The sequence below is a fragment of the Chiloscyllium plagiosum genome, unplaced genomic scaffold, assembly GCF_037043375.1.
Source record: "Chiloscyllium plagiosum isolate Xiang-an unplaced genomic scaffold, Cpla_swu_hap1 HiC_scaffold_17, whole genome shotgun sequence".
In the NCBI taxonomy this organism is placed as follows: Eukaryota; Metazoa; Chordata; class Chondrichthyes; order Orectolobiformes; family Hemiscylliidae; genus Chiloscyllium; species Chiloscyllium plagiosum.
Window position 1 is genome coordinate 50,654,465 of NW_028270155.1, and position 24,322 is coordinate 50,678,786.

Consider the following 24,322-nt stretch of genomic DNA (forward strand, 5'->3'; position numbering starts at 1 on the left):
ACTAAGGTGAAGAGAATGACCCTGAGACCCTCACCATGTGAGGAATGACCTCTGTTTCCTTTCATTGTGCTGTAAATCACAAGTGTGTAATAGAGCTGAAAATGGCTACAATCCCACCTCGAGTAGTTGAGATTAGTGTTCCATTCTGTGAGCCACAAGACCATAAGAAATAGGAACAGGAGATCATTCAGCCCCTCAAGCCTGCTCTGCCATTCAATAGAATCATGGCTGATCCAACATTTCTGACAAGCCGGTCCTCCTGAACCCAATTAACATAAAATAACTAGCATGGCGCCAGTATCTGAGCTGGAGAAGAGCACAGGAGGCAACCTTACTGGAATATTTTCTGAGGGATCTGTGCTGACTTCCTCTGCAGTGGAGACCTGGATGCCTGATTCCATTGCTTTCTGCAGGAAACATAACAGAGTTCGATGTTCAGGTATGTTAAGAGTACATTCTCAGAGGTGGTAATGGGAGAGCAGCACAGCAATGTACAATGCTTCTTACTTGGTTGCCAGGATCTGGAGGTTTTGGCATCCCCACAGGAACAGTACCAGTCTGAGTGTGCCATTGCCAGGATCCTCTCTTTGTAGGGGGTAGGGAACTGAAAGTTGCACACCCTGCCACCCATCTTGGGTCTCTCAATCCTATTATAGGCCGTTTTCTCCTGCAGAGATACAAAGGGAGGGATTCAGTGAGACAAAAATGCCTGGTACAGCTGGTCGTGCTTGTGCAGATGGGGGAGAGGTGGTGAGGTTTCCCTAGTCAAAAGGTGGCTTAGAGGCTATGGACTGTTCGTCATCTGCGGTGGGTCAGATAATGTCCCACCCACCATTTTTCAATGACTCCAGAATCATTCCAAGAAAATTCAAGCCTCAGAGTTTACCTATTGTAAATGCAGAGACTGTTGCCATAGTCACCACTGTCAACTGTGAACACCTTACTCCATTGCACAGTGACACCACCTAGATGCCCCAGACCTGTTGTCAAGCAGACTTATGAACACATCAATCACTTTATTTTAACCTACTCAAAGACATGCTGTTGAATTATACTGAAAACTGGCTAATTGTCATTTTTGACAAATTTCATGGAGGGTTTCACTCTATGAGGCCTAATGAGTTTTCTCATGCTCTAATCCCAAGCTCACCTCATTGATTATGCCCATGTCCCTATAAAGTCCATTCAGTGTAGGCAGAGGTTAGTCAACACTGCTGGGATATTCCAGGATTCCTGTTGCCAGCATCAACTTTAAAAGGCTATTGGGCACTGGGTCAGATACAGGAAGTCAGGAGCTACCCCATACATTTAACTAGCCCCAGACATGGCAGGTACAGAGAACTGGCACCAGGCTCTGTGGACAGGAACCTGCATATCCTGGTGGATGGGGTGATGCAGTGGAAGATGTTGCACTCTGTACCCTCCATGCCTGGGGCTAGTTAAACGTACAGGGCAGCTCCTGACTCCCTGTATCTGACCCAGTGCCCAATAGCCTTTTAAAGTTGATGCTGGCAACAGGAATCCTGGAATATCCCAGCAGTGTTGAGTAACCTCTGCCTACACTGAGTGGACTTTATAGGGACATGGGCATAATCAATGAGGTGAGCTTGGGATCAGAGCATGAGAAAACTCATTAGGCCTCATAGAGTGAAACCCTCCATGAAATTTGTCAAAAATGACAATTAGCCAGTTTTCAGTATAATTCAACAGCATGTCTTTGAGTAGGTTAAAATAAAGTGATTGATGTGTTTATAAGTCTGCTTGACAACAGGTCTGGGGAACTTAAAGGAGTTCTAGGTGGTGTCACTGTGCAATGGAGTAAGGTGTTCACAGTTGACAGTGGTGACTATGGCAACAGTCTCTGCACTTACAATGGGTAAACTCTGAGGTTTGAATTTTTTTGGAATGATTCTGGAGTCATTCAAAAACGGTGGGTGGGACCTAATTTCAGGACTCAAAGCTACTTCTCAGCAAAATGGGGAAATGTGAATCCATTGGAAGCTGAGAGTAATTGTGTTCTGTTTGGTATAAGGAATGTAATTTTGTGGAAATTGCAATGTGTGGTAAGTATAAACAGGAACACTCCATTCTGTACTTTAAAGCAGAGGTTGCTGACAAAGTGGAAAGAGAGTTTAGTTATTGGTACCTTTTTAACTAACTTGCTACAAGTTGAAGTTCTAAAACAAACTCTCAAAATCATTTTTTCAGTTATTAACTGGAAGTTTGAATTTCACTTTAAACATTATTGGTCTTCACAGAGATTGCAACACTGATTCTGGCAGGTGCAGGGTGGAAGATTATCTGTGCAGTTTCCAGGAATTTGTAACATACACAATGAAAATTAAATGACTCTAAGATATTCCTGCATCACACCCCACAGTCACACTGTGTAACTTTATAGGCCCTTACTATAACTCACTAACCAAGAATATGCTCAAGCACAAAGGCCTAACAACACAAAGGAAATGTATATAATCTGCTTAACTGCAAATGATGAAATTAATTATGTGAAAAACATATTTGTTGTGTAATCTACCATTTCTGGGCCCAGACCAAACCTAGGTGACAACGTGTGATGAAGATCCATAACTAGTTATCCCACTGCTTCTTTTGAGTACTAATGCAAATGAGAAAGGGGTTATCTAGCTTTCAGTGAGCATTTCCTGGAATAGGAACAGTTCATTACGTCTTTCAGAAGGGCCAGATATCCCAGAAACTAATATTATGCTGTTGGACCATGCTAATGGAATGAAACTGCTCACCTTCTGCATGAGTCCTTTGAGTGGAACATCTGGCTAGAATTCTCCCAAGAGAAATCCTGGGTTCTCAGGAAAGCAAATAGTCTTCTCACTCTACCCCGTGGGGATTAACAGAAGCTTATGCGTATGGCAGAAAAATAAACATTTACAAGGGCAAGAGCACCGATGCTATTAGATTGCCTCCACTGGAATTTTAACACTATGTTTTCATACTGGTCATAATGTTTTCCTCTTGGGATGTGTTTCAATCTTACACCATTAAAGGTGCTACACAAATGTAAGCTGTTGATATAGCTGAGTCACTCTATTGCAATTCTCACAAAGTCTCACTATTTTTAAACTGCTTTCCTAACAGAGAAATAATGTATGCTTAAAGAGGCACCCAAACCATGAATAAACATTAAAATCGGAACAGACATTTTTAAAAATGTTATGATTAAATGACATTTTATCTTAAAGATCCATCCCTGTTCATTCAATTAGAAGATTTCCCAGTGGCGCAGAATTAGTTGCGGAGGTCAACTTCAATATGGTACAGTTGATGTGGCTACACTGCCGATCTACACACTTTGCCCCTTAGTTTTGCATCTGTGATTGGCAGGAGTCAAGGGGCAAAGTGCATAGGTCAGCAGCTTGAATACATAAACCTAGAATTGACCTCTGTGAAAACTAACCATCCTTATGACAGCTGGAGTTAGGAAGGCCTTCCTTATAGACAGGTGAGTATTCCTAGTTCCTAACTATATTCAGGAGAGAAGTATAATATTGTGGTGTATTATCTAACTAAAGTTCCATACAATGTAGTTGACTTTATCTGTGGAATTTAGTTATAAATGTTTTGAAGGTTTTGCGTAATTGCTATGATTTGTGATACTTGTTATAAATTGTTAAAATACTGTAGGCGTTAAGATGTCACAATAAGCATTTCAACAAGGTACAAGAAGAATATCTCAAATTACTGTCTGCCATAACATCAATTACTTGGGAAAAAATACATAATAAACAGAATTAATTTCAATGTTATATATTTGTTCACTTATCTGTATGTCTAATGCAGAGCTCCTAGCATCAAATTGTGCCTGTATGAGGCACATTGTTACATCAACTGAATAGCTCAGATGGAATGTTAATAAATGATAATTCAAATATTAATTATAATTAATTCAAATGCAAATATTCCAGAAAGGAGAAGCTGAAGCAAGTGAACTAATTTGTTCAAAATATTTATTGTGCATTTTATTTTTGTCTGATATCATTTCCTATCCGTATCTATGAAGGGGTTGAAGTAAGTGGGCAAAAGAATAAAATCATAAGATTTTTTTCCCCAGTTTCCATCATCTATAACAAGGAATTATGAACTCATTACAGGTTAGTTGTTGGATTACTTCCGCTGGCTGCTGTACAGATTTGTGGAACTTTCCTATATTTGGCCAAAATTTCAATAGTCTACAGATAGGGTTGGGTTGGTGCTGAAGTAATAGTTTTAAATTTCAAAGCTTATGCTGCAACAAATTGTTTCCAGACATGGGGTGACCGAGTATGGCTTCATCTGGGAAATGAACGTACTTGGGAAAATGAAGAAAAATCTCGCATTGTAGGACATACAGGACATTGGTTAGGCCACTTCTGGAATACTACATTCAATTCTGGTATCCCCGCTAAAGGAAAGACGTTGTTAAACTTGAAAGGGTGCAGAAAAAAATTTACAAGAATGTTGCCAGGGTTGGAGGGAGAGGCTGAAAAGATTGGCACTATTTTCCCTGGAGTGTTGGAGGCTGAGGCCTGACCTATAGAGGTTTATAAAATCATAAAGGGCATGGATAAGATGAATAGCCAACGTCTTTTTAACAGACTAGGGGAGTCCAAAACTAGAGGGCATAAGTTTAAAGTGAGAGGGGAACAGTGCGTGTATGAAATGAGCTGCCAGAGGAAGCGGGGGAGACTGGTACAAATACAACATTTAAGAGGCATCTGGATGGTATATGAATAGGAAGGGTTTAGAGGGATGTAGGACAAATGCTGAAAAATGGGGCTAATTTAAGTGGTAGTTTGGCGCACCGATCTTTACACCGCTGAAGCTAGACGCCAACTCGCGGACACCTCCTCCTACTGCCCCCTTGACAATGACCCCACCTCCCACCACCAAACCATCATCTCCCAGACCATCCATAACCTCATCACCTCAGGAGATCTCCCATCCACCGCCTCCAACCTCATAGTCCCACAACCCCGCACCACCCGTTTCTATCTCCTGCCCAAAATCCACAAACTCGACTGCCCCGGCTGACCAATTGTCTCAGCCTGCTCCTGCCCTACCAAACTCATCTTTGCATACTTTGACACTGTCCTGTCCCCCTTAGTCCAAGAACTCCCCACCTACGTTCAGGACACCACCCACGCCCTCCATCTCCTCCGTGATTTTCGCTTCCTTGGCCCCCCAATGCCTTATCTTCGCGATGGACATTCAGTCCCTATACACTTTCATCCCCAATCACAAAGGCCTCCAAGCCCTTCGCTTCTTTCCCTCCCGCCAACCCAACCAGTACCCTTCCACTGACACCCTCCTTCGACTGGCTGAACTGGTCCTCACTCTTAACAACTTCTCCTTCCAATCCTCCCACTTCCTCCAAACCAAACGAGTAGCCATGGGCACCCGCATGGGCCCCAGCTATGCCTGCCTCTTCGTCAGATATGTGGAACAGTCCATCTTCCGCAGCTACACTGGCACCACCCCCCACCTTTTCCTCTGCTACATTGATGATTGTATTGGCGTTACCTTGTGCTCCCACGAGGAGGTTGAACAGTTCATCCACTTTACTAACACCTTCCACCCCGACCTCAAATTTACCTGGACCGTCTCAGACTCCTCCCTCCCCTTCCTAGACCTCTCCACTTTTATCTCGGGCAACCGACCGAACACAGACATTTACTACAAACCAACCGACTCCCACAGCTACCTAGATTACACCTCCTCCCACCCTGCCCCCTGTAAAAACGCCATCCCATATTCCTAATTCCTTTGCCTCCGCCGCATCTGCTCCCAGGAGGACCAATTCCACTACCAAACTACCCAAATGGCCTCCTTCTTCAAAGACCACAATTTCCCCTCCGACATGGTCGACGATGGTCTCCACCGCATCTCCTCCACTTCCCACACCTCCGCCCTTGAACCCCGCCCCTCCAATCGCCACCAGGACAGAGCCCCACTGGTCCTCACCTACCACCCCACCAACCTCTGGATACATCGTATCATCCTCCGTCATTTCCGCCACCTCCAAACAGACCCCACCACCAGGGATATATTTCCCTCCCCACCCCTATCAGTGTTCCGGAGAGACCACTCCCTCTACAACTCCCTCGTCAGGTCCACACCCCCCACCAACCCAGCTTTCACTCCTGGCACCTTCCCCTGCAACTGCAAGAGGTGCAAAACTTGCGCCCACACCTCCCCCCTCACCTCCCTCCAAGGCCCCAATGGATCCTTCCATATCCGTCGCAAATTCATCTGCACCTCCACACACATCATTTACTGTATCCGCTGCACCCGATGTGGTCTCCTCTACATTGGGGAGACAGGCTGCCTACTTGCAGAACATTTCAGGGAACACCTCTGGGACACCTGCACCAACCAATCCAACCGCCCCGTGGCTGAACATTTTAACTCTCCCTCCCACTCCGCCAAGGACATGCAGGTCTTTGGCCTCCTTCATTGCCCGACCCTGACCACACGTCACCTGGAGGAAGAGCGCCTCATCTTCCGCCTAGGAACCCTCCGATGAATGTAGATTTCTCCAGCTTCCTCATTTCCCCTCCCCCCACCTTATCTCAGTCCCAACCCCCGGATTCAGCACCGCCCTCTTGACCTGCAATCTTCTTCCCGATCTCTCCGCCCCCACCCCCTCTCCGGCCTATCACCCTCACTTCCTTCCACCTATTGTATTCCCAGTGCCCCTCCCTCAAATTCCCTTCCCCCTACTTTTTATCTCAGCCCGCTTGGCACACCAGCCTCATTCCTGAAGAAGGGCTTATGCTCGAAACATTGATTCTCCTGCTCCTCGGATGCTGCCTGGCCTACTGTGTGTTTCCAGCACCACATTTTTCAACTCTGGTCTCCAGCATCTGCAGTCCTCACTTTCTCCTAATTTAAGTTAGGATATCTGGTCAGCATGGAACAAAGAATCTGTTTCCATGCTGTGTACAGTGCTATGAATGTATGATGTGTTATCAAAAGAGGACGTGGTAGGAGAATGATTCTTTACTGTTAAGGGTCTTCTTTTCCTCAACTTCAACAAGGCCCAGTGATTCAAATATTTATACTTCAGGGGTTACCATGACTGAAGGTTACCAATTGCTCTCGCCACAACTCAAAGTAGAGCAAGAGCACATTGTCTGTGACTGTCAAGGTGACTGCCTGTTGATAGTTGCATGTACTACTTCTCCAGACTGCTACTGGGGAAAAAAAAATCATTTTGACCTCTGCCGAGCTGACCCTTAATTTCCTTATCCCTTTCCCTAATTTCTACATTTGTGCCCACTTTGTGGTACTAACTGCACCTCAAGAAATAGGCACTGGACACCTAAATAAAGAACCTTGGGTAATAAGTCAGTGGTAAGTATTATTTTGCAATGTTAAACTCATACCCTGTTCAAGCTGAAAGTCAAGGCAATCAAAACAAACATTGGGGTTGTAGTGTTATGATGATGTATCATAAGTGCAAAGTACACATGGTCATATTGAACTTTAAATTGCAACATATGTACAGCCATTTCATGAAAGTAAATTTCTGTTTGTAAAACAGTTGGATGGAGAGATATCTTTGAATGTTACACCCCTAAAAGGTGCCAAGGGAACCTCAAATAGAAGTCCTTCAAAAGGCAGAAAGGAAGGTCAAAGCAGACTGGACTGTGACCTCCTGTAGCAATGAAGATAATTAGGGACTAGATACCCTTCCTTATAGCATTAACTCAATAAAATCTAATTAAATTGGCTCTTTTACAAACATAAATTAATTTGTTCTGGGAGAAAGGCATCCACAAATGAAGAGATCTTTTTCAAATTTACCTTGTTATAAACATGATATAGAGGTGCCCCGGTCAGAGGTGACTTCACCTATGGAAGAAGCAGCACTCTAAAAGCTTGTGAATTCTGTTGGACTATAACTTGGTGTTGTGTGACTTCTGACTTTGTTATAAATAATTGAGGGAGTGGGTGAATAAAGAAGGGGAGCCAGTTCAACTTTTACCCAGGAGCTTGACAATTTAAATTAGGATAGAATTAACTTTATTGCCATGTGGACTCAAGTCCAAGAGTACAGGAGTACAGCCAAGAGTGTACAAATTCACCATTCCTCATGCTATCTTAGGTACAAAGGTACCTAGGTACAAAATCTTAGGCACAAATAGAGAAAAAAAAGAGTTAAAACTTAAGCATTACAGTCCTTCTTAGTATCAAGTAGAAAAATAAAGAGTTACAGTTATGCTTTAGCTATGTTACTGCAGACGTTCCATGCTGGGCTTCCCTACAACGCCTCGCTCTCTCCTATGTTGAGCTCAATCTCTCCCCTGCATAGACTGGTGTCCCCTGCATTGGGCATGCAGTACTCTGTGATGCCTTCTTGCTGCTGACCGCTACAGTCCAGCCCAACCCAGCTGGCACCTCGCCACTGACCACCATCCAGGCTCATCAGCCTCCTTGCTACAGATCACCAGAATCCCGATCTGATACAACATACAACACTGAATCCCCAAGTTGCTTCCTCACTTCGGATCTCAAAGAAGCTGTGGTGGCATCACACCAGCCACCTCCTGCCAAAGACCTGCTCCGGGCCCTCAGCTGCTTGCCATCGCTGCTGCCTCCATGCCTGAACTTCCACCAGAAAGTATGGTGAACAGAAACAAACTAGTAAATTTAAAAAAAAGAAAAGGAAGTGAGAAAAGAGAAAGGAAAGGCACCTGGGCCAATGAGTCCTGGCTCAGGAATCCTACTCCATCGCCATCTTGATATATCTCACCCGGAACCACAATAAATTAGGGAGCCTCACTCAAGGATGACTTATAACAACAGCAACTTGTGCATAGGAACAGGAGTAGGCCATTCAGCCTATCATGCCTCCTCTGCCATTCAATACGATCATGTTAAATTATTCACAATATCTCCATATCTCTTCATGTCATTGTTATTTAGAAATCCATAGTCTCTACTTTAAACATATTCAATGACTAAGTTTCAACAGCTCTCTGGGGTAGATCATTCCAGAAAAAAAAACTATGAATTATCTCTGTCCTCAATTGTTTTCGGCTCATTGTCCCGTTCTAGACTCCCTAACCAGCGGACACAGTTCACCATTGAGTAAAAAATTGGCGAAGAAGTGTCAGTACATAAATACATGATTGGCACATGCCCATGCATTTTGTGCAGGTCATGTGATATATGAAAAAGGCACAAGTATTGAGTGTGGTGAATAGGGTGCTATGGCAGTGCTCATATCAAAACAGATGAGAGCTTTGTTTTTTTTTATTGGGTCCAGTGATATAGAACTCTCATGCCATTTCTTTGGCTTTTAGCAGAACATGAATCCAGTAGTAAGTCCATGCATGACATTGTGGGAAACAAATGAAACCAGTATCACTTACAGGTATCATTGGAAGCAAGTCTTAAATCTTTTATTGACAGTTGTTTGGATTCAGGATGACTTCTTTGCTTTCTCTATTTCTTATTGATATGCTTCATTCCTTTAGTAATGCTCTCCAAGCCCAAAGCTCTGATTTCAGCCCTGCTGCCTTAACTGATTGCTGCAGGCCTGGGCTCTGCAGCTGGCCTGATGCATTTGACACTGCCATAAAATGGCAGGTTACCCATCAGTGTTTACAAATTCTTGATTCATCCAATGCATTCTGAAGACCAAACACAAAGCAAGCATTTTTGTTAGATTATCATCCTGTTAGCTCAAGGGAACTGTCAGCTTTATCTGTCCCCATAGTTTTAAGCATGGCGCAGTCTAAGCATATGCAAAATGAACAAGACACAGTAGGTTTGTGCTTAAGCATCTGTTAAGCACTTGCCCATTAGTTTGTAGCAGAGTAAAAACACCACCATTAGTATAATCCAAAAAGCATTTATTAATTTACGTTTATTATTACAACATTAGGGATCAAAGGCACCAATTAGAATGTTTTAAGTATACGCACGAACACATGCATATTTTGTCATATTGTCTTGTCCTATGACTTGGGTCCTTTCCCATTTAATCAGATAAAACAAAATCCTTCCTTTGCTCTAATACAGCACATATTTAATGACATTCTTAGACCAACAGTTCTCCACCACTGAAACCTCTTTGAACTTCCTCCAAGTTGCACAATCGATTGCACACATAGAACTATGTCCCAGTACAAACAGCTCTTCTTGTGGCACCTCATGCAGTACATCAGCCAACACAAGACAGGATGATACATAATGGACTGCACCAATATTTGGAGTCTGCACCTCAAATCTCCTCTTTATTTATTTGACAATAACTTCTTACTTCCTTTTCTCTTTAGCCTTGACAAAGTCCACTGATGGAATAAGCTGCCTTTTAATAATTTCTAAATCTTGCCAATTTTTTATGCCTTTAATTGTCCATTCCCTTTAAATTTTGCATGCCTTTACCTTATAATCGGGAATAACCCTCACACAGATTTTATATTGATTGACTTACATTCCTAGAAGTATTTTGCTGAAATAGCCAAGAAAATCTTCAAGAACACTTTTCTTGCAGTCTGTAAATCTACTCTAACAGCTTGATCAGCAAGTTTCTCTTTGCAATTCCTAGCCTGATGTTAACCTTAAATGACCCATTTGTCAGCACTTCTACTTTGCATTTTCATCTGTATGAGAAGGCTAGCTGACTGTTGTTTTGGTACCTCAGTGTATATACAAAATTATTTTCAGCTGTTCAACTCTCATTGTTTGGCATCTCTTATTAACTTACCTTCAAATTTGCAGCCACTCAAATCTCTCAACCATAAGGACCTCTGTTTCTCATGGTTCCAAGCTGTTCCATAACACTGATTCCTGTCAAACGACAACCTCGCCCATCCTCCTACCTTATTCTGGGATCAGAATCTCCTTTCAAATCTATGGTGTTTTCTAGAGCCATGTTCACTGCCAGATGCCCTTTCAGACCTCAAACTACATTTTCTGGCCTTCCACGTCATTATCTCATTTTGCCAATTCAGAGATCTTACCATCTGATTCTTATCATGCATATTTAACCAATGTTTGTATTTGGCTTCCTGTGTTCTCCCTATATTGGTGGAATTCCTTCAATCACTGAACTTTCTGGCATTTTTGTTATTTTATACCAACCTTTGATCAATATCTTCTGAAGCTTAAAGCCTTGTCCTGCATCTCAGTATCATTTTGTGCATATTCAATCAGTCTTCAACCAGTCCTCATAGTTGTTCACCATATATATACTTGAAGTGCATGGTGCTTCATCACTGTCTATGATTTGTTCAGATTCTGTAAGTGTTTAATCAGTGCTAACTAACCTTGAGGAATGAACCCTAACAGTTTGGTTTCCATACTGTAAAATGTTTTATTGATGTCACCCACTTTCTGTGGCAGAGAATTCCATAGGCTCACCACTTGCAAGAAATTGCTCATCTCAGTCTTCAATGGCCTACCTTGTACACTTAAACTGTAACCCTTGGTTCTGGACTCCCTAGTCACTAGGAACATTCTTCCTGCATTCGCTCTGTTGGCCCTGTTTGAATTTTATACACTTCTTTGAAGTTCACCCCATCCATCCCCATTCTAGTCCGAACCAGTCCAGTCTCTCTTCGTATGTCAGTCCTGCCATCCCAGGAATCAGTCTGGTAGATCTTTGTGGCCTCCATAGCTGAGGAAGGATGTTCTGGCTAAGGGACCAAAACTGCACACAATCATCCAGATGTAGCCTTACCAAGGCCCTATGCAATTGCAGCAACACATCCCTGCTCCTGTATTCAAATCCTCTCTCTGTGAAGGCCAACATATCATTTTTCTTTTTTTAACTAGCTGCTGCACCTATGTGCTTACTTTCAGTGACTGGTGTACAAAGACGCTCAGGTCTTGTTGCACCTCCTCCTTTTCCGATCTATCATCATTCAGATAATAATCAGCCTTCCTGTTTTTGTTGTCAAAGTCAATAATCACTCATTTATCCACATTACACTTTATCTGTTATGCTATTCCCCACTTAATCAACTTTCCCAAAGCAGAAGCTTCTCTGCCTCCTCCTCACAGTTCACCCTCCCAGCCAGCTTTGTAAGCTCTGTAAACCTGGAGATATTACATTTGGTTCCCTCATCTAAATCATTAATATATATTGTGAATAACTGAGATCCCTGCAGTGCCCCACTATTTACTGTCTGCCATTCAGAAAAAAAAGACCAGTTTAATCCTGTTTGTTTCTTGTTTACCAATTCGTGTCAGTACACGACCCTCAATCCCCTGCACTTTCATTTTACATGCTCATCACTTATGTAGGGCCTTGTCAAAAATCTTCTGAAGGTCCAAGTAAACCATATCTACTGGCTCCCCTTTATCAGCTCGACTAGTTGCATTCTTGAAAAATTCCATGAGATTTGCGAAGCATAATTTCCCTTTCATAAATCCAGGCCGACTCTGTACAATCCTCCCACTGTTTTCACCTCTTTCTTTTCTTGCTTTGTGAAGACAGAATCAAAGTATGTATTTAATTGATCTGTCATCTCTTAACCCCATTATGACTTCACCTATTTCGGACGGTAAGAACCTACATTTATCTTCACAAATCTTTTTCTCTTTTCATACCTTTTACAATCAGGTTGTGTGTTCCTGGCAAATTTACTCTTGTATTCTATAGTCTATTTTGAAAATAAAATCACTGGAAAACATTGAGGTACAGTGTTTATCACTTAGAAAAGCACTCAACTGGCATGGTTTTATTTTAACCATCAACAACCTTGATCTTCATCCATTGATTTATGATTTGAAGATGTCGGTGTTGGACTGGGTGTACAAAGTTAAAAATCACACAACACCATGTTAAAATCCAACAGGTTTAATTGGAAGTACTAGCTTTCAGAGTGCTGCTCCTTCATCAGGTGGTGATGGAGTATCTTCATCAGGTTGTTGTACTCCACAACCACTTGATGAAGGAGCAGCGCTCCAAAAGCTAGTGCTTCCAATTAAACCTGTTGGACTATAACCTGGTGTTGTGTGATTTTTAACTCCATCAATTTAGGCAGACCAAGATCACTTACTTTGGTAACAAATTAATTAAGGACAGTTGGTATAGGCAAGTTAAGGGAAGGTCATATCTGACTAACTTGATGAATTCTTTGTGGAGATAACAACAGAGGTCCATGAGGGTAGGATATTTGGTATCATCTTCCTGGAATTTAGCAATGTTTTTGGCAAGGTCACGCGTAATAATTTGCTCAGAAACACAGCAGCTTGTGGGATACAAAGGAAGCAACGTGGAATTGTCAATCAGTATTTTGTGTCTGGAAAACTACTTCCAGGGAATTCCACAGGCTCGGTGCTAGGCTTTCTTTTGATATTTGAAGCATTAGTCAATGAATAGATTTAATTTAGATTTAGGGTGTGTAATTAAGAAATTTACAAATGGTATACAAAGTGGTTGCGTGGTTGACCTAAAATACTATGGGCTGTTCCAGCAAACATATTGCAGGAAGGATGCGATTGCACTAGAGAGGGTACAGAGAACATTTCTTAGGATGCTGCAACAAATGGGGACTTCTAGCTATGAAGATTGGATGGATAGTATGGGATTATTTTCTTTGGAACAGAGAAGGCTGAGGAGGCATTCAATTGAGGCATACAAAGTTCTTGAGTGACTAGATGTTATGGATAGGACGGACCTATTTCCCTTAGCAGCAAGGTTAATTTAAAATAATTGGCAGATTGGGGAATTGTGGAGAAATGTTTTTAGCAAACAGTGTTGGGGTTGGAACTCACCATATTAATGGCTGGTTGAGGCAGAAATCCTCAAAATACTCATATGCACTTGAAATATTGTATCTTAGAGGAATACGAATCAAAGTGGAAAGTGGGAGAAAGCAGAAATGTTTTTTCACAGCTGGCCAAAACATGATGGACCTTTGGGTCCTCTTCTATATTGTAAATTTTCTATGTTTCTATTTCAAGCTTCATATAATATTCAAAATCTGCTTGAGATTTGTTTTCGGAGTTTAGATGTCATTTCAGCCTCCTCATGTATGCTACTCTCTGATAAACCACAATCCTGGAGCCATTCTATGTACAAAATGTACTGCGAAATAATTTCTGGTAATGAACTGCAGTTTTTTATATAAACCTGAAGCAATGATTTTTTAATCACCAGTCATCTGTGTGTGGAAGACATCATGCAAGAAAGGTCTCAAGCGCACTTACAGCAAAAATCTCAAGAAAAACAAAGAATTAGTCCCTACTCCAATGCACGCAAACGTGTAAAATAAACAGCACTCATTACAAGCATTAACAAATACCAGAAAATGATTTTGAAAGTGTAATGTAATACTGGGGATCAGTTGATAGCAAGTGATGCTATCTGAAAGTCTTGATTAAATGTCTATACTGTAAATGTTCTGGGCTATCCATTATTCAGTATTAAGCAATTGCATATTCTACCTTATGTGATCAAAGAGAGAAAAGAATACTGTGATCAAAAGAAGAAAATCAGTGCTTCACAAAAGATGGATTATGTAAAAAACAGGGAGACATGTTTGCCTCCAGCAATACAGTTGTAAAGTTGTGGGCATATGAGACTGATTTGAAACAATTCGTCACTTGCGGACTAAGTATTCATCACTCCACTGGCTTGGTTTTATTTTCGACCATCAACCATCTTGCTCTCAATCCATCCACTTAGGCAGACCAAGATTACTTTGGCAACACAGATCCATATGTATCAATGAAGTCAGCTCAGTCAGTAGATGGGCTAGGGGTCAAGAGTATAAACAGCTAAGAGAATAAAACTGATGGCACCTACCATTTCTTCCTGCAAACAGTAATTAATACATATATTTATCTTCAAAGTATGGCAATGGAAGTAAAACCTCTGACATTATTCACAATGCAATTTAATGTCCTGATGGAGACTATAGGTTTCTATGAACAGATGTTTTTTAATGGTTGTCTTCACTTATTAGCCTTTTGATTTGCATGGACCAGAGAAATTAAGTTTGTCTCTTCCTGTGACCATTGCTTTTCATGTCTTCCATTTCTATCTCCTTTCCTTCTATTTCCCTTTAAACGTTTCTCTGTCTCTATGAGACAGACAAGCACACATATGACAATCTCAATCACATACATTGTTTAGATATTTAAACTGCAAAGGACACTTAATAGTGCAAAAGGCTATTTTTGCACTATTATTTTTAATGTGATGCAGAGGAATCCTGCATGCAGTCCAATAGTTCCAAGGAACAAATACATAAAGATGCCAGACCTTCAATAAAGTAGCTGTTTATCATAGTTAATTGCTGGCAAGACAATTAAGATTTTGCTCCAGAAATTCAATTGTACACCTCTGAGGTACTGAAGGGTTCCAAAATATCATGTGGCATGTATGTATTCCAGTCATGCTGGAAGTATGGTGTATAGAATATTGAGTGAGTTTTTCCTCTTCTGCTTGCAATTTCATGCCATTTCCCTGGACAAAGATGGCATACAAGAAAGCTACGATAATCCACCATTAACAGTGCCTTCTAAGTGCTGCATGAAGTAGCAGAGCAGTCTGAAGCTACTTACGTTATGACTTTCCTTCCATCCCCACAGGGGACAGTGTCTCAATTCCGTTCCAATAAGAACAGCTTGTGACCTTTGATGGGAAGAATTTACAACTCAATTTGCACTACTGGAAAACATGTGTCAACATTTAAGAAGAACTGACAAGATTATAATTGTAAATGTGGGAAAGAATTTAGCTTACTTGTTATTCAAGAAAATAATCATTGTCGAGGACATTTCCCGAGGACATTTTGCAAAGACAGGATAGCTCACTAAAATAATAAAGGTAGGGGCAGCATCTTATAGGGCCCTGAATGACATGAGCAATGGTGAAAAATTAGGCGGGGCCTTTTTCAATGTTATGAACAACTCATTGCATTTTCCAGCAGAGTTCAGTGAGAGGAGATGAGATTCTGTCAATGCCTATTAATGGGGATTATTGGTTGTTATCAGCCTTATTGCAGGTGACACCAAACTTGGAGGTGTAGTGGACAGCGAAGAAGGTTACCTCAGAGTACAACAGGATCTTGTTCAGATGGGTTAATGGGCAGGTGGAGCTTAATTCAGATAAATGTGAGATGCTGCATTTGGAAAGGCAAATCAGAGCAGGATTTATACATTTGGATGTAGGTTTGCTCACTGAGCTGGAAGGTTCATTTCCAGATGTTGCGTCACCCTACTAGGTAACATCTTCAGTGGGCCTCCGGGCAAAGAACTGTTGATAATTCCTGTTCTCTATTTATTTGTTTGGGGTTCTTTGGGTCGGTGATGCCATCTCCTCTGGTGACATCATTTCCGGTGGTGGTGTCATTTCCTGTTCCTTTTCTCATGGGGTAGTAGATGGGGTCTAACTTGATATGTTTGTTGATAGTTTTCTGGTTGGAATGCCATGCTTCTAGGAATTCTTGAGCATGTCTCTGTTTGGCTTGTCCTAGGATGGATGTATTGTCTCTGACGAAGTGGTGTCCTTCCTCATCTGTATGTAAGGACACTAATGAGCGAGGGTCATGTCGTTTTGTGGCTAGTTGATGTTCATGTATCCTGGTGGCTAGTTTTCTGCCTGTTTGTCCAACAGAGTGTTTGTTACAGTCCATGCATGGTATTTTGTAAATAACATTAGTTTTGCTTGTTGTCTGTATAGGGTCTTTCAAGTTCATTAGCTGCTGTTTTAATGTGTTGGTGGGTTTGTGGGCTATCATGATGCCAAGAGGTCTGAGTAGTCTGGCAGTCATTTCTGAGATGTCTTTGATGTAGGGGAGAGTGGCTAAGGCTGTAACAAACACTACATTGGACCAACAGGCAGGAAAATAGCCACCAGGATACATGAATACCAACTAGCCACAAAATGACATGACCCTCTCTCACTAGTATCCTTACATACAGATGAGGAAGGACACCACTTCAACTGGGACAACACATCCATTCGAGGACAAGCCAAACAGAGACATGCACGAGAATTCCTAGAAGCATGGCATTCCAACCGGAAAACTATCAACAAACATATCGAGTTAGACCCCATCTACCACACCCTGAGAAAAAAAACAGGAAATGACATCACCACATGCAATGATATCACAACAGGAAATGACAACCCCAACCCAAACGTATAAATAGAAAGCAGGAATTATCAACAGTGCTTCACCTGGAGCACCACCGAAGATGTTACCTAGTAGGATGACGAAACATCTGGAAATGAACCTTCCAGCTCAGTGAGCAAACTTACACCCAGAACCTCAACCTGAGCTACAAATCTTCTCAAAACTCACTTATACATTTAATGGTAAGGTCCTGGGGAGTGTTGCTGAATAAAGAGACCTTGGAATTAAGGTTCATAGTTTCTTGAAATTGGAGTCGCAGGTAGATAGGATAGTGAAGAAGGCTTTCCTTGGGATGCTTTCCTTTCTTGGTCAGAGTACTGAGTATTGGAGTTGAGAAGTCATGTTGCAGTTGTACTGGACATTGATTAGGCCACTTTTGGAATATTTTGTGCCTGATCTCCCTCCTATTGGAAGGATATTGTAAAACTTGAAAGGGTTCAGAAAAGATTTACAAGGATGTTGTCAGGGTTGGAGGACTTGAGCTAGAGGGAGAGGCTGAATAGTAGAAATGTTTTCCCTGGAGCGTCAGAGGCTGAAAGGTGACCTTATCGAGGTTTATAAAATCATGAGGGGCATGGTTAGGGTAAATAGACAAGGTCTTTTCCCTGGGTTGGGGGAGTCCAGAACTAGAGGACATAGGTTTAGGGAAAACCTTTAAAAGGGACCTAAGGAACAACTTTTTCACACAGAGCATTGTGAGTGTATGGAATGAGCTGCCAGAGGAAGTGGTGGAGGCTGGTACTATTACAACATTTAAAAAGCATCTGGATGGGTATATGAATAGGAAGGGGTTAGAGAGATATGGGCCAAGTACTGGGAAATGGGACTAGATTAGTTTAGGATATCTGGTGGTCATGGATGAGTTGGGATTAGAGTGGTGCTGGAAAAGCACAGCAGGTCAGGTGGCTTCCGAGGAGCAGGAGAATCGATGTTTCAGGCAAAAACCCTTCATCAGGAATCATCAGGAAACGTTGATTTTCCTGCTCCTCGGATGCTGCCTAACCTGCTGTGCTTTTCCAGCACCACTCTAATCTAAACTCTGGTTTCCAGCATCTGCATCCTCACTTTCACCGATGGATGAGTTGGACTGAAGAGTCTGTTTCTGTGCTGTACATCTCTATAATCTATATTAACTACAAACCTTGCCTCACTGATATACACTTACCTATCCTACCAACTACCAAAAGGAAACTGGATGTTGACAGTTATCAACATGAAAGTCAGAGTGGGAATCTGGAGACTTCACCTTGCTACTTCTCTTCTGGATATTCAGCATCAACATCTCAGGGCCAGCGGCTGCATGTGTCCCACATCCACATATTCTAGCATCCACCACGTGCCAGCCTCCTCACACCATCTTCCTCACATGATACATCTCGACTCCACCTCCTGCGTGCTTCTGCACTGTCATGCTCACTGCAATGCTGCCCAAAGAAGATGATAAGTACAGGGACAGGTACCCAGGTTACTGACTGGACCAGGCTGCATCTCAGGTGCTGTTACAGGTGACAGAAAGGTCGATAAGGGAGTGAGTAAGGAGCACAGAGGCCATGCAGGGTTAGTAGGGATATCTTACTGCAGTTGTGCAAGGTCTTGGTGAGACCATACCTTGAGTGTAGTGTACAAATTTGATCTCCCAATCTAAGAAAGGATAGAATTCTCTAGAGGGAGAACAGCAGAGGTTCACTAACCAGATACCAGGGATGCAGGAGAATCCAGTGAGGAGAAATTAGTTCAACCAAACTATATTCATTAGGGTTTAGAAAGGTGAGAGGAGATCTGATTCAAACGTGTAAAATTCTCACAGTGGCTGGACAGATTAAAGACAGGGAGGACATTTTCCTTGGTTGGGGAGTGTCGAACCAAGGACACGGTCTCAGGATAATGGGGTAAATCATTTAGGACTGAGATGCGGAAAGCTTTCTTCACTCAAAGGTGAATCTCCCAAAGTCCTCACCACAAAAGAACTATAGTCAAATCACTGAATATATTCAAGAAAGAAATACATACAGTTTAAAGACATTAAGAGGTATGGACAGAAACCAAGAATAGGACATTGAGATAGAGGATCAGCCATATGCTATTGATTGGCAGAACAGGCTTGAATGGCCAAATCGTCTATTCCTCCTTTTAGTTTCTAATGTAGTGTGGATAAATTGGATGAATGGGTGAGAATGGGGAAATTTCCTGCACAAACCAAGCAGAGTAAAGCAAGAACCTTAGCAGGAGGTGGCTACAGTAGCAGAGATCGAGTAAATGTGAGGTAGCCGACAGAAGATGATGCCACTTACCCTGGCTGAACTGAAATGTCACTTTCTTCCTTCACTGCTGAATATTTTTTCAGATGGCTGTGACCACAATGACCTGGATTGCAATCTTCAACCAGCCTGGCAGTGTTTGATGGTGTGGCTTCCTCTGCTAGTCATGGGGAAAGACAGCATCCCTGCCCTGCACCGGCCATTCACTAGAAAGGCAAGTCTGCAAAGTGGGGTACTAATTTCTCCTTATCTGTCACATCTGGGGCAAATGGTACAAATTGTGCAGGACAACTCCAAATTGACAGTGCCTGACCAGGGATACAATGGCTTTTTAAGAGTATGTGCAAACATCAGGGAAACCAGTCTGTTCGGGGCATCTGGTAGCAGCAAGTTTTAGTTGCAGCGGGTGAGAGAAATGGGTTGGCATCAGATGGGAGAGGTTCCATATGTATGTGTTAGGTAGATAACGAAATAAATTTGGTCAGATAGCAGAGGAGAACATGCTAGAGCTTACAGAGAGAAATTGTTCATGAAATGTGACGTAACTGATACTCAGTCAAAAATGCAAGATTCAGCCCAAGGATTAATTTCATCATAGAGTGCCTACAGTGTGGAAACAGACCATTTGGCCCAAAAAGTCCACATCAACCCTCAGAAGATTCTCCTACCCCCTATTACTCTACATTTCTCCAGACTAATGTACCTCGCCTACACATCCCTGGACGTTATGGGTAACTTAGCATGGCCAATTCACCTAACCTGCACATCTTTGGACTGTGGGAAGAAACCAAAGCACCCTGGAGGAAACCCACGCATACATGGGGAGAATGTGCAAACTCCATACAAACCAAGCTCAAGGCTGGGATCGAACCCAGGTCCCTGGTGTTGTGAGGCAGCATTGCTAACCACACACAGAGTAGATAGTTGATGTTTAAAGTTTAAAGTTAATAGTTACCTTATAAACATGAATCCCCCTGCTATCTCCAATCCATGCCCTAATGTAAACTAGATTTACTACAGAAGTGGTTTATTGAAGAAGTTGAATCTCTTGTCAAGAGGAAGAAGGCGACTCAGTTAGGGTGCTTGAGGGTTACAAGTTAGCCAGAAAGACCTAAAGAGAGAGCTAAGAAGAGCCAGGAGGGGACATGAGAAGTCATTGGCAGTTAGGATCAAGGAAAACCCTCAGGTTTTCTATAGGTATGTCAGGAATAAAACAATGACTAGAGAAAGATTAGGGTCAGTAAAGGATAGTTGTGGGAAGTTGTATGTGGAGTCCGAGGAAGTAGGAGAAACACTAAATGAATATTTTTCATCAGTATTCACACAGGAAAAAGACAATGTTATCAAGGAGAATACTGAGATACAGGCTACTAGATTAGATGGGATTGTGGTTCACAAGGAGGAGATGTTAGCAATTGTGGAAAGTGTGAAAATAGATAAATCCCCTGAGCCGGATGGGATTTATCCTAGGATTCTCTGGGAAGCCACAGTGGACATTGCAGAGCTTTTGGATTTGATCTTTAAGTCATCATTGTCTACAGGAATTATGCCAGAAGACTAGAGGATAGCAAATGTCCCTTTGTTCAAGAAAGAAAGTATAGACAACCCTGGTAATTATAGACCAGTGAGCCATACTTCGGTTGTGAGTAAAGTGTTGGAAAGGTTATAAGAGATAGGATATATAATCATCTCAATAGGAATAAACTGATTGGAGTAGTCAACATGGTTTTGTGAAGGGTAGGTCATGCCTAACAAATCTGAGTTCTTTGAGATGGCGACAAAACTGGTGGATGCGGGTAAAGTGGTTGATGTGGTATATATGGATTTCAGATGGGCGTTTGATAACGTTTCCCATGGTAGACTATTGCACAAAATATGGAGGCATGGGATTGAGGGTGATTTAATGGTTTGGATGAGAAATTCACTAGCTGAAAAAAGACAGACGTGGTGGTTGATGGGAAATGTTCATCCTGGAGTTCAGTTGCTAGTGGTGTACCACAAGGATCTGTTTAGGGGCTATTGCTGTTTGTCATTTTTATGAATTACCTGGATGAGGGCATAGAAGGATGGCTTAGTAAATTTGCGGATGACACTAAGGTCGGTAGAGTTGTAGATAGTGCTGAAGGATGTTGGAGGTTACGGAGGGACATGGATAAGCTGCAGAGCTGAGCTGAGAGTTGGCAAATGGAGCTGAAAGCGGAAAAGTGTGAGGTGATTCACTTTGGAAGGAGCATCAGGAAGAAAGAGTATTGGGATAATGGTAAGATTCTTGGCAGTGCAGATGAGCAGAGAGATCTCGGTGTCCACGTACATAGATCCCTGAAAGTTGCCACCCAGGTTGATAGGGTTGTTAACAAGGCATACAGTGTGTTAACTTTTATTGGCAGAGGGATTGAGTTTCGGAGCCACGAGATCATGCTGCAACTGTACAAAACCCTGGTGCAGCTGCACTTGGAGTATTGCGTACAGTTCTGGTTACCTCATTATAGGAAGGACGTGGAAGATTTGGAAAGGGTGCGGAGGAGATTTACGAGGCTGTTGCCTGGTATAGAGGGAAGGTCTTACGAGGAATGGCTGAAGGACTTGAGGCTGTTTTCGTTAGAGAGAAGAAGGTTGCGAGGTGACCTAATTGAGACATATAAGAAGTGAGAGCCTTTTTCTTCAGATGGTGATGCCTAGCACGAGGTGACAGATGTCAGAAGTAGTTTCTTTACTCAGAGAGTATTGGAGTGTGGAACACACTGCCGGCAACAATAGTAGACTCGACAATCTTAAGGGCATTTAACTGGTCACTGGATAAACATATGGGTGAACATGGAAAAGTGGAGGATAGATAGGCTTCAGATTGATTTCACAGGTCGGCGCAACATCAAGGGCCGAAGGGTGTGTGCTGCGCTGTAATGTTCTATGTTCCATGATCTGAGGTCCTGATAGCCAGTGAAAAAGGCATGATTATAATTCTGACATTAAGCTTTCAGCGAATGTGCTGTAGAGGAAAGAAAATTTCCTCTAAAAGGCAATCAATGTAAGTCAAATGGGAGGACAATCAAATAAATTTCTATTCCAAGTAAGAATTTGGAAGCTCCCTCACAGATTTAGAATTAAAAAACTAAAACCATGAAGAAGCTTATGACAAATAAAAATATCTATGAGTTGTTTGTTTAATGCCATTAAACAAAATATCTGAGTTGTTTGTTTAATGCCATTAGATGTCCAGAATGATATCTATGACATTCATAGGACATCAGATTGGTAGACATTGACATGTTAGTACAGCGAAGGGCCACTAGAATTTTGTACTGCAAGCAAGCGCGTTCCATTCATGTTAAATCAGTATTGCACACTGATATCATGAACACTACCATTTTGGAATTCAATACCTTCTGTTAACCGTGTGCAGTTGAACATCTGTTCAACAGTGGGAATGAAAAGCCCTCTCCCCCCACACCCCACCACAATCAGAATTATTTAAAGACAGCCCTCTTGTGGTGCAGGGGGAGTGTTCCTACCTCTAGAGCAGGAGGCCTGGGTTCAAACCCCATCTGCTCCAACAGTGTATTATAACATCTCTGAACATTGTGATTAGGAAAAAAAAGGTGAATTAAAAAGAACATTTACTACTTACACATATAGTTGCTGATTTCTTCTGTCTTGCTTTCATTCTACAAGTGTTTGGTGCTTTTTATGACTTTTCGGGGGTTACCATCACTATGAAATTGGGAATCAGAGGCACCTATCAGGAAGAAGCAGGTCCCAGGATGTCCTCCAGTGGGGCACAAGAATAGGGTTAAGCAAGTCCAGTAGCAGATTGTGATTGAAGTAAGTTTTACAGATTAAAGATTGCAGAAAATTGGAGCAAGACCACCAAGTGATGAACTGACAGATTTACAATTCCTGCCAAATGTCATGGAAAAATTCCATAATCCAAACAGCATTTTGCAAGGTACTATCATTTATATGTGTAGAATAATTGAAAAGGCAATTATTTATAATATTTCCTTTTTTTTCTTTTAAGGTTGAAAGGAACAGGTGGTCTCCATCTATCTCTTCTATTTCATTGTTAGGTAGGCAAATATTTAGACTGACAGGCTGAAGAATCAGTTTGTGTTTATTCTTCTGTTATGAAGTTAAAATCATTTCAAAAAACCAATGGATGCTTTTCTTCTTCATTCATGGAATATGGGTTTTGCTAGGCCAACACCTATGGTCCATCCCTCATTGTCCTTGAGAAGGTGGTAGTGCGACATGTTCTTGATCTGTACAGCCTGCGTAGTGACAATACCATCCCATTAGGGACAGAGTTCCAGAATTTTGACCTGTGACAATGAAGGAACTGGGTAATGTCTTCAAGTCAGAATGAAGTGCGACTTGGACGGGAATGTGTATGTGGTGGGATTCTCAAACAACTATTGTGTCTGCCCTTCTAAGCTGTTTGAAAGGTTTTGGCAAGATGCTGTACATCTTGTAGATGTTCCAGACTGCAACAGCAGTGTATTGTTGGTAGAGACAGTAAAAAGATATGGTATGGGATGAATCGAGTGAGTTTATTTTGCCTAAATGGCATAGAAATTTCTGATTGTTAATGGAAATGCAACCAGCCAAGAGGAGTATTCCAAACTGATTTGTATCTTGTAATTGGTCGGAGTAAGGAAGTGAGTTAATTGTCACAGAGTTTTGAATCTCTGTTCATGCAATCATGGTATACACATAGCTAGTCCAGCGGCTAAGCTTCCAGTCAATAATTACTCCTAGGATGCCAATGGTTGGGAATTCAGTGATGATAATGCTCTTCAATGTCAATGGAGGTTGGTTTAATGTTGCATATACATCATTTAGTTTTAGTTTCTGTTGTTGCTCAAGGTAAATTTTGCATTCTTTATTGGATGAGAGGGGCTCAAAAGGACACATTACTCGATACTCCTTTCTTGTCCTCATGCCAACGGG

The 24,322-nt window shown here is 41.9% G+C and overlaps 1 protein-coding gene across 1 annotated transcript in view; it reads right to left on the reverse strand.

The window, feature by feature from the left end:
- Positions 1-222: 222 nt before the first annotated feature.
- The window catches only part of LOC148147331 (uncharacterized), a 180,408-nt gene continuing 156,308 nt past the window's right edge, over positions 223-24,322 (reverse strand). Inside the window, exons 4-5 of the mRNA XM_087996145.1 lie at positions 508-667; positions 223-407 (exon numbers count right to left, since the gene is read on the reverse strand). Of these exons, the coding sequence (XP_087852271.1) occupies positions 223-407; positions 508-667 (345 nt within the window). The remainder of the gene's footprint in view (positions 408-507; positions 668-24,322) is intronic.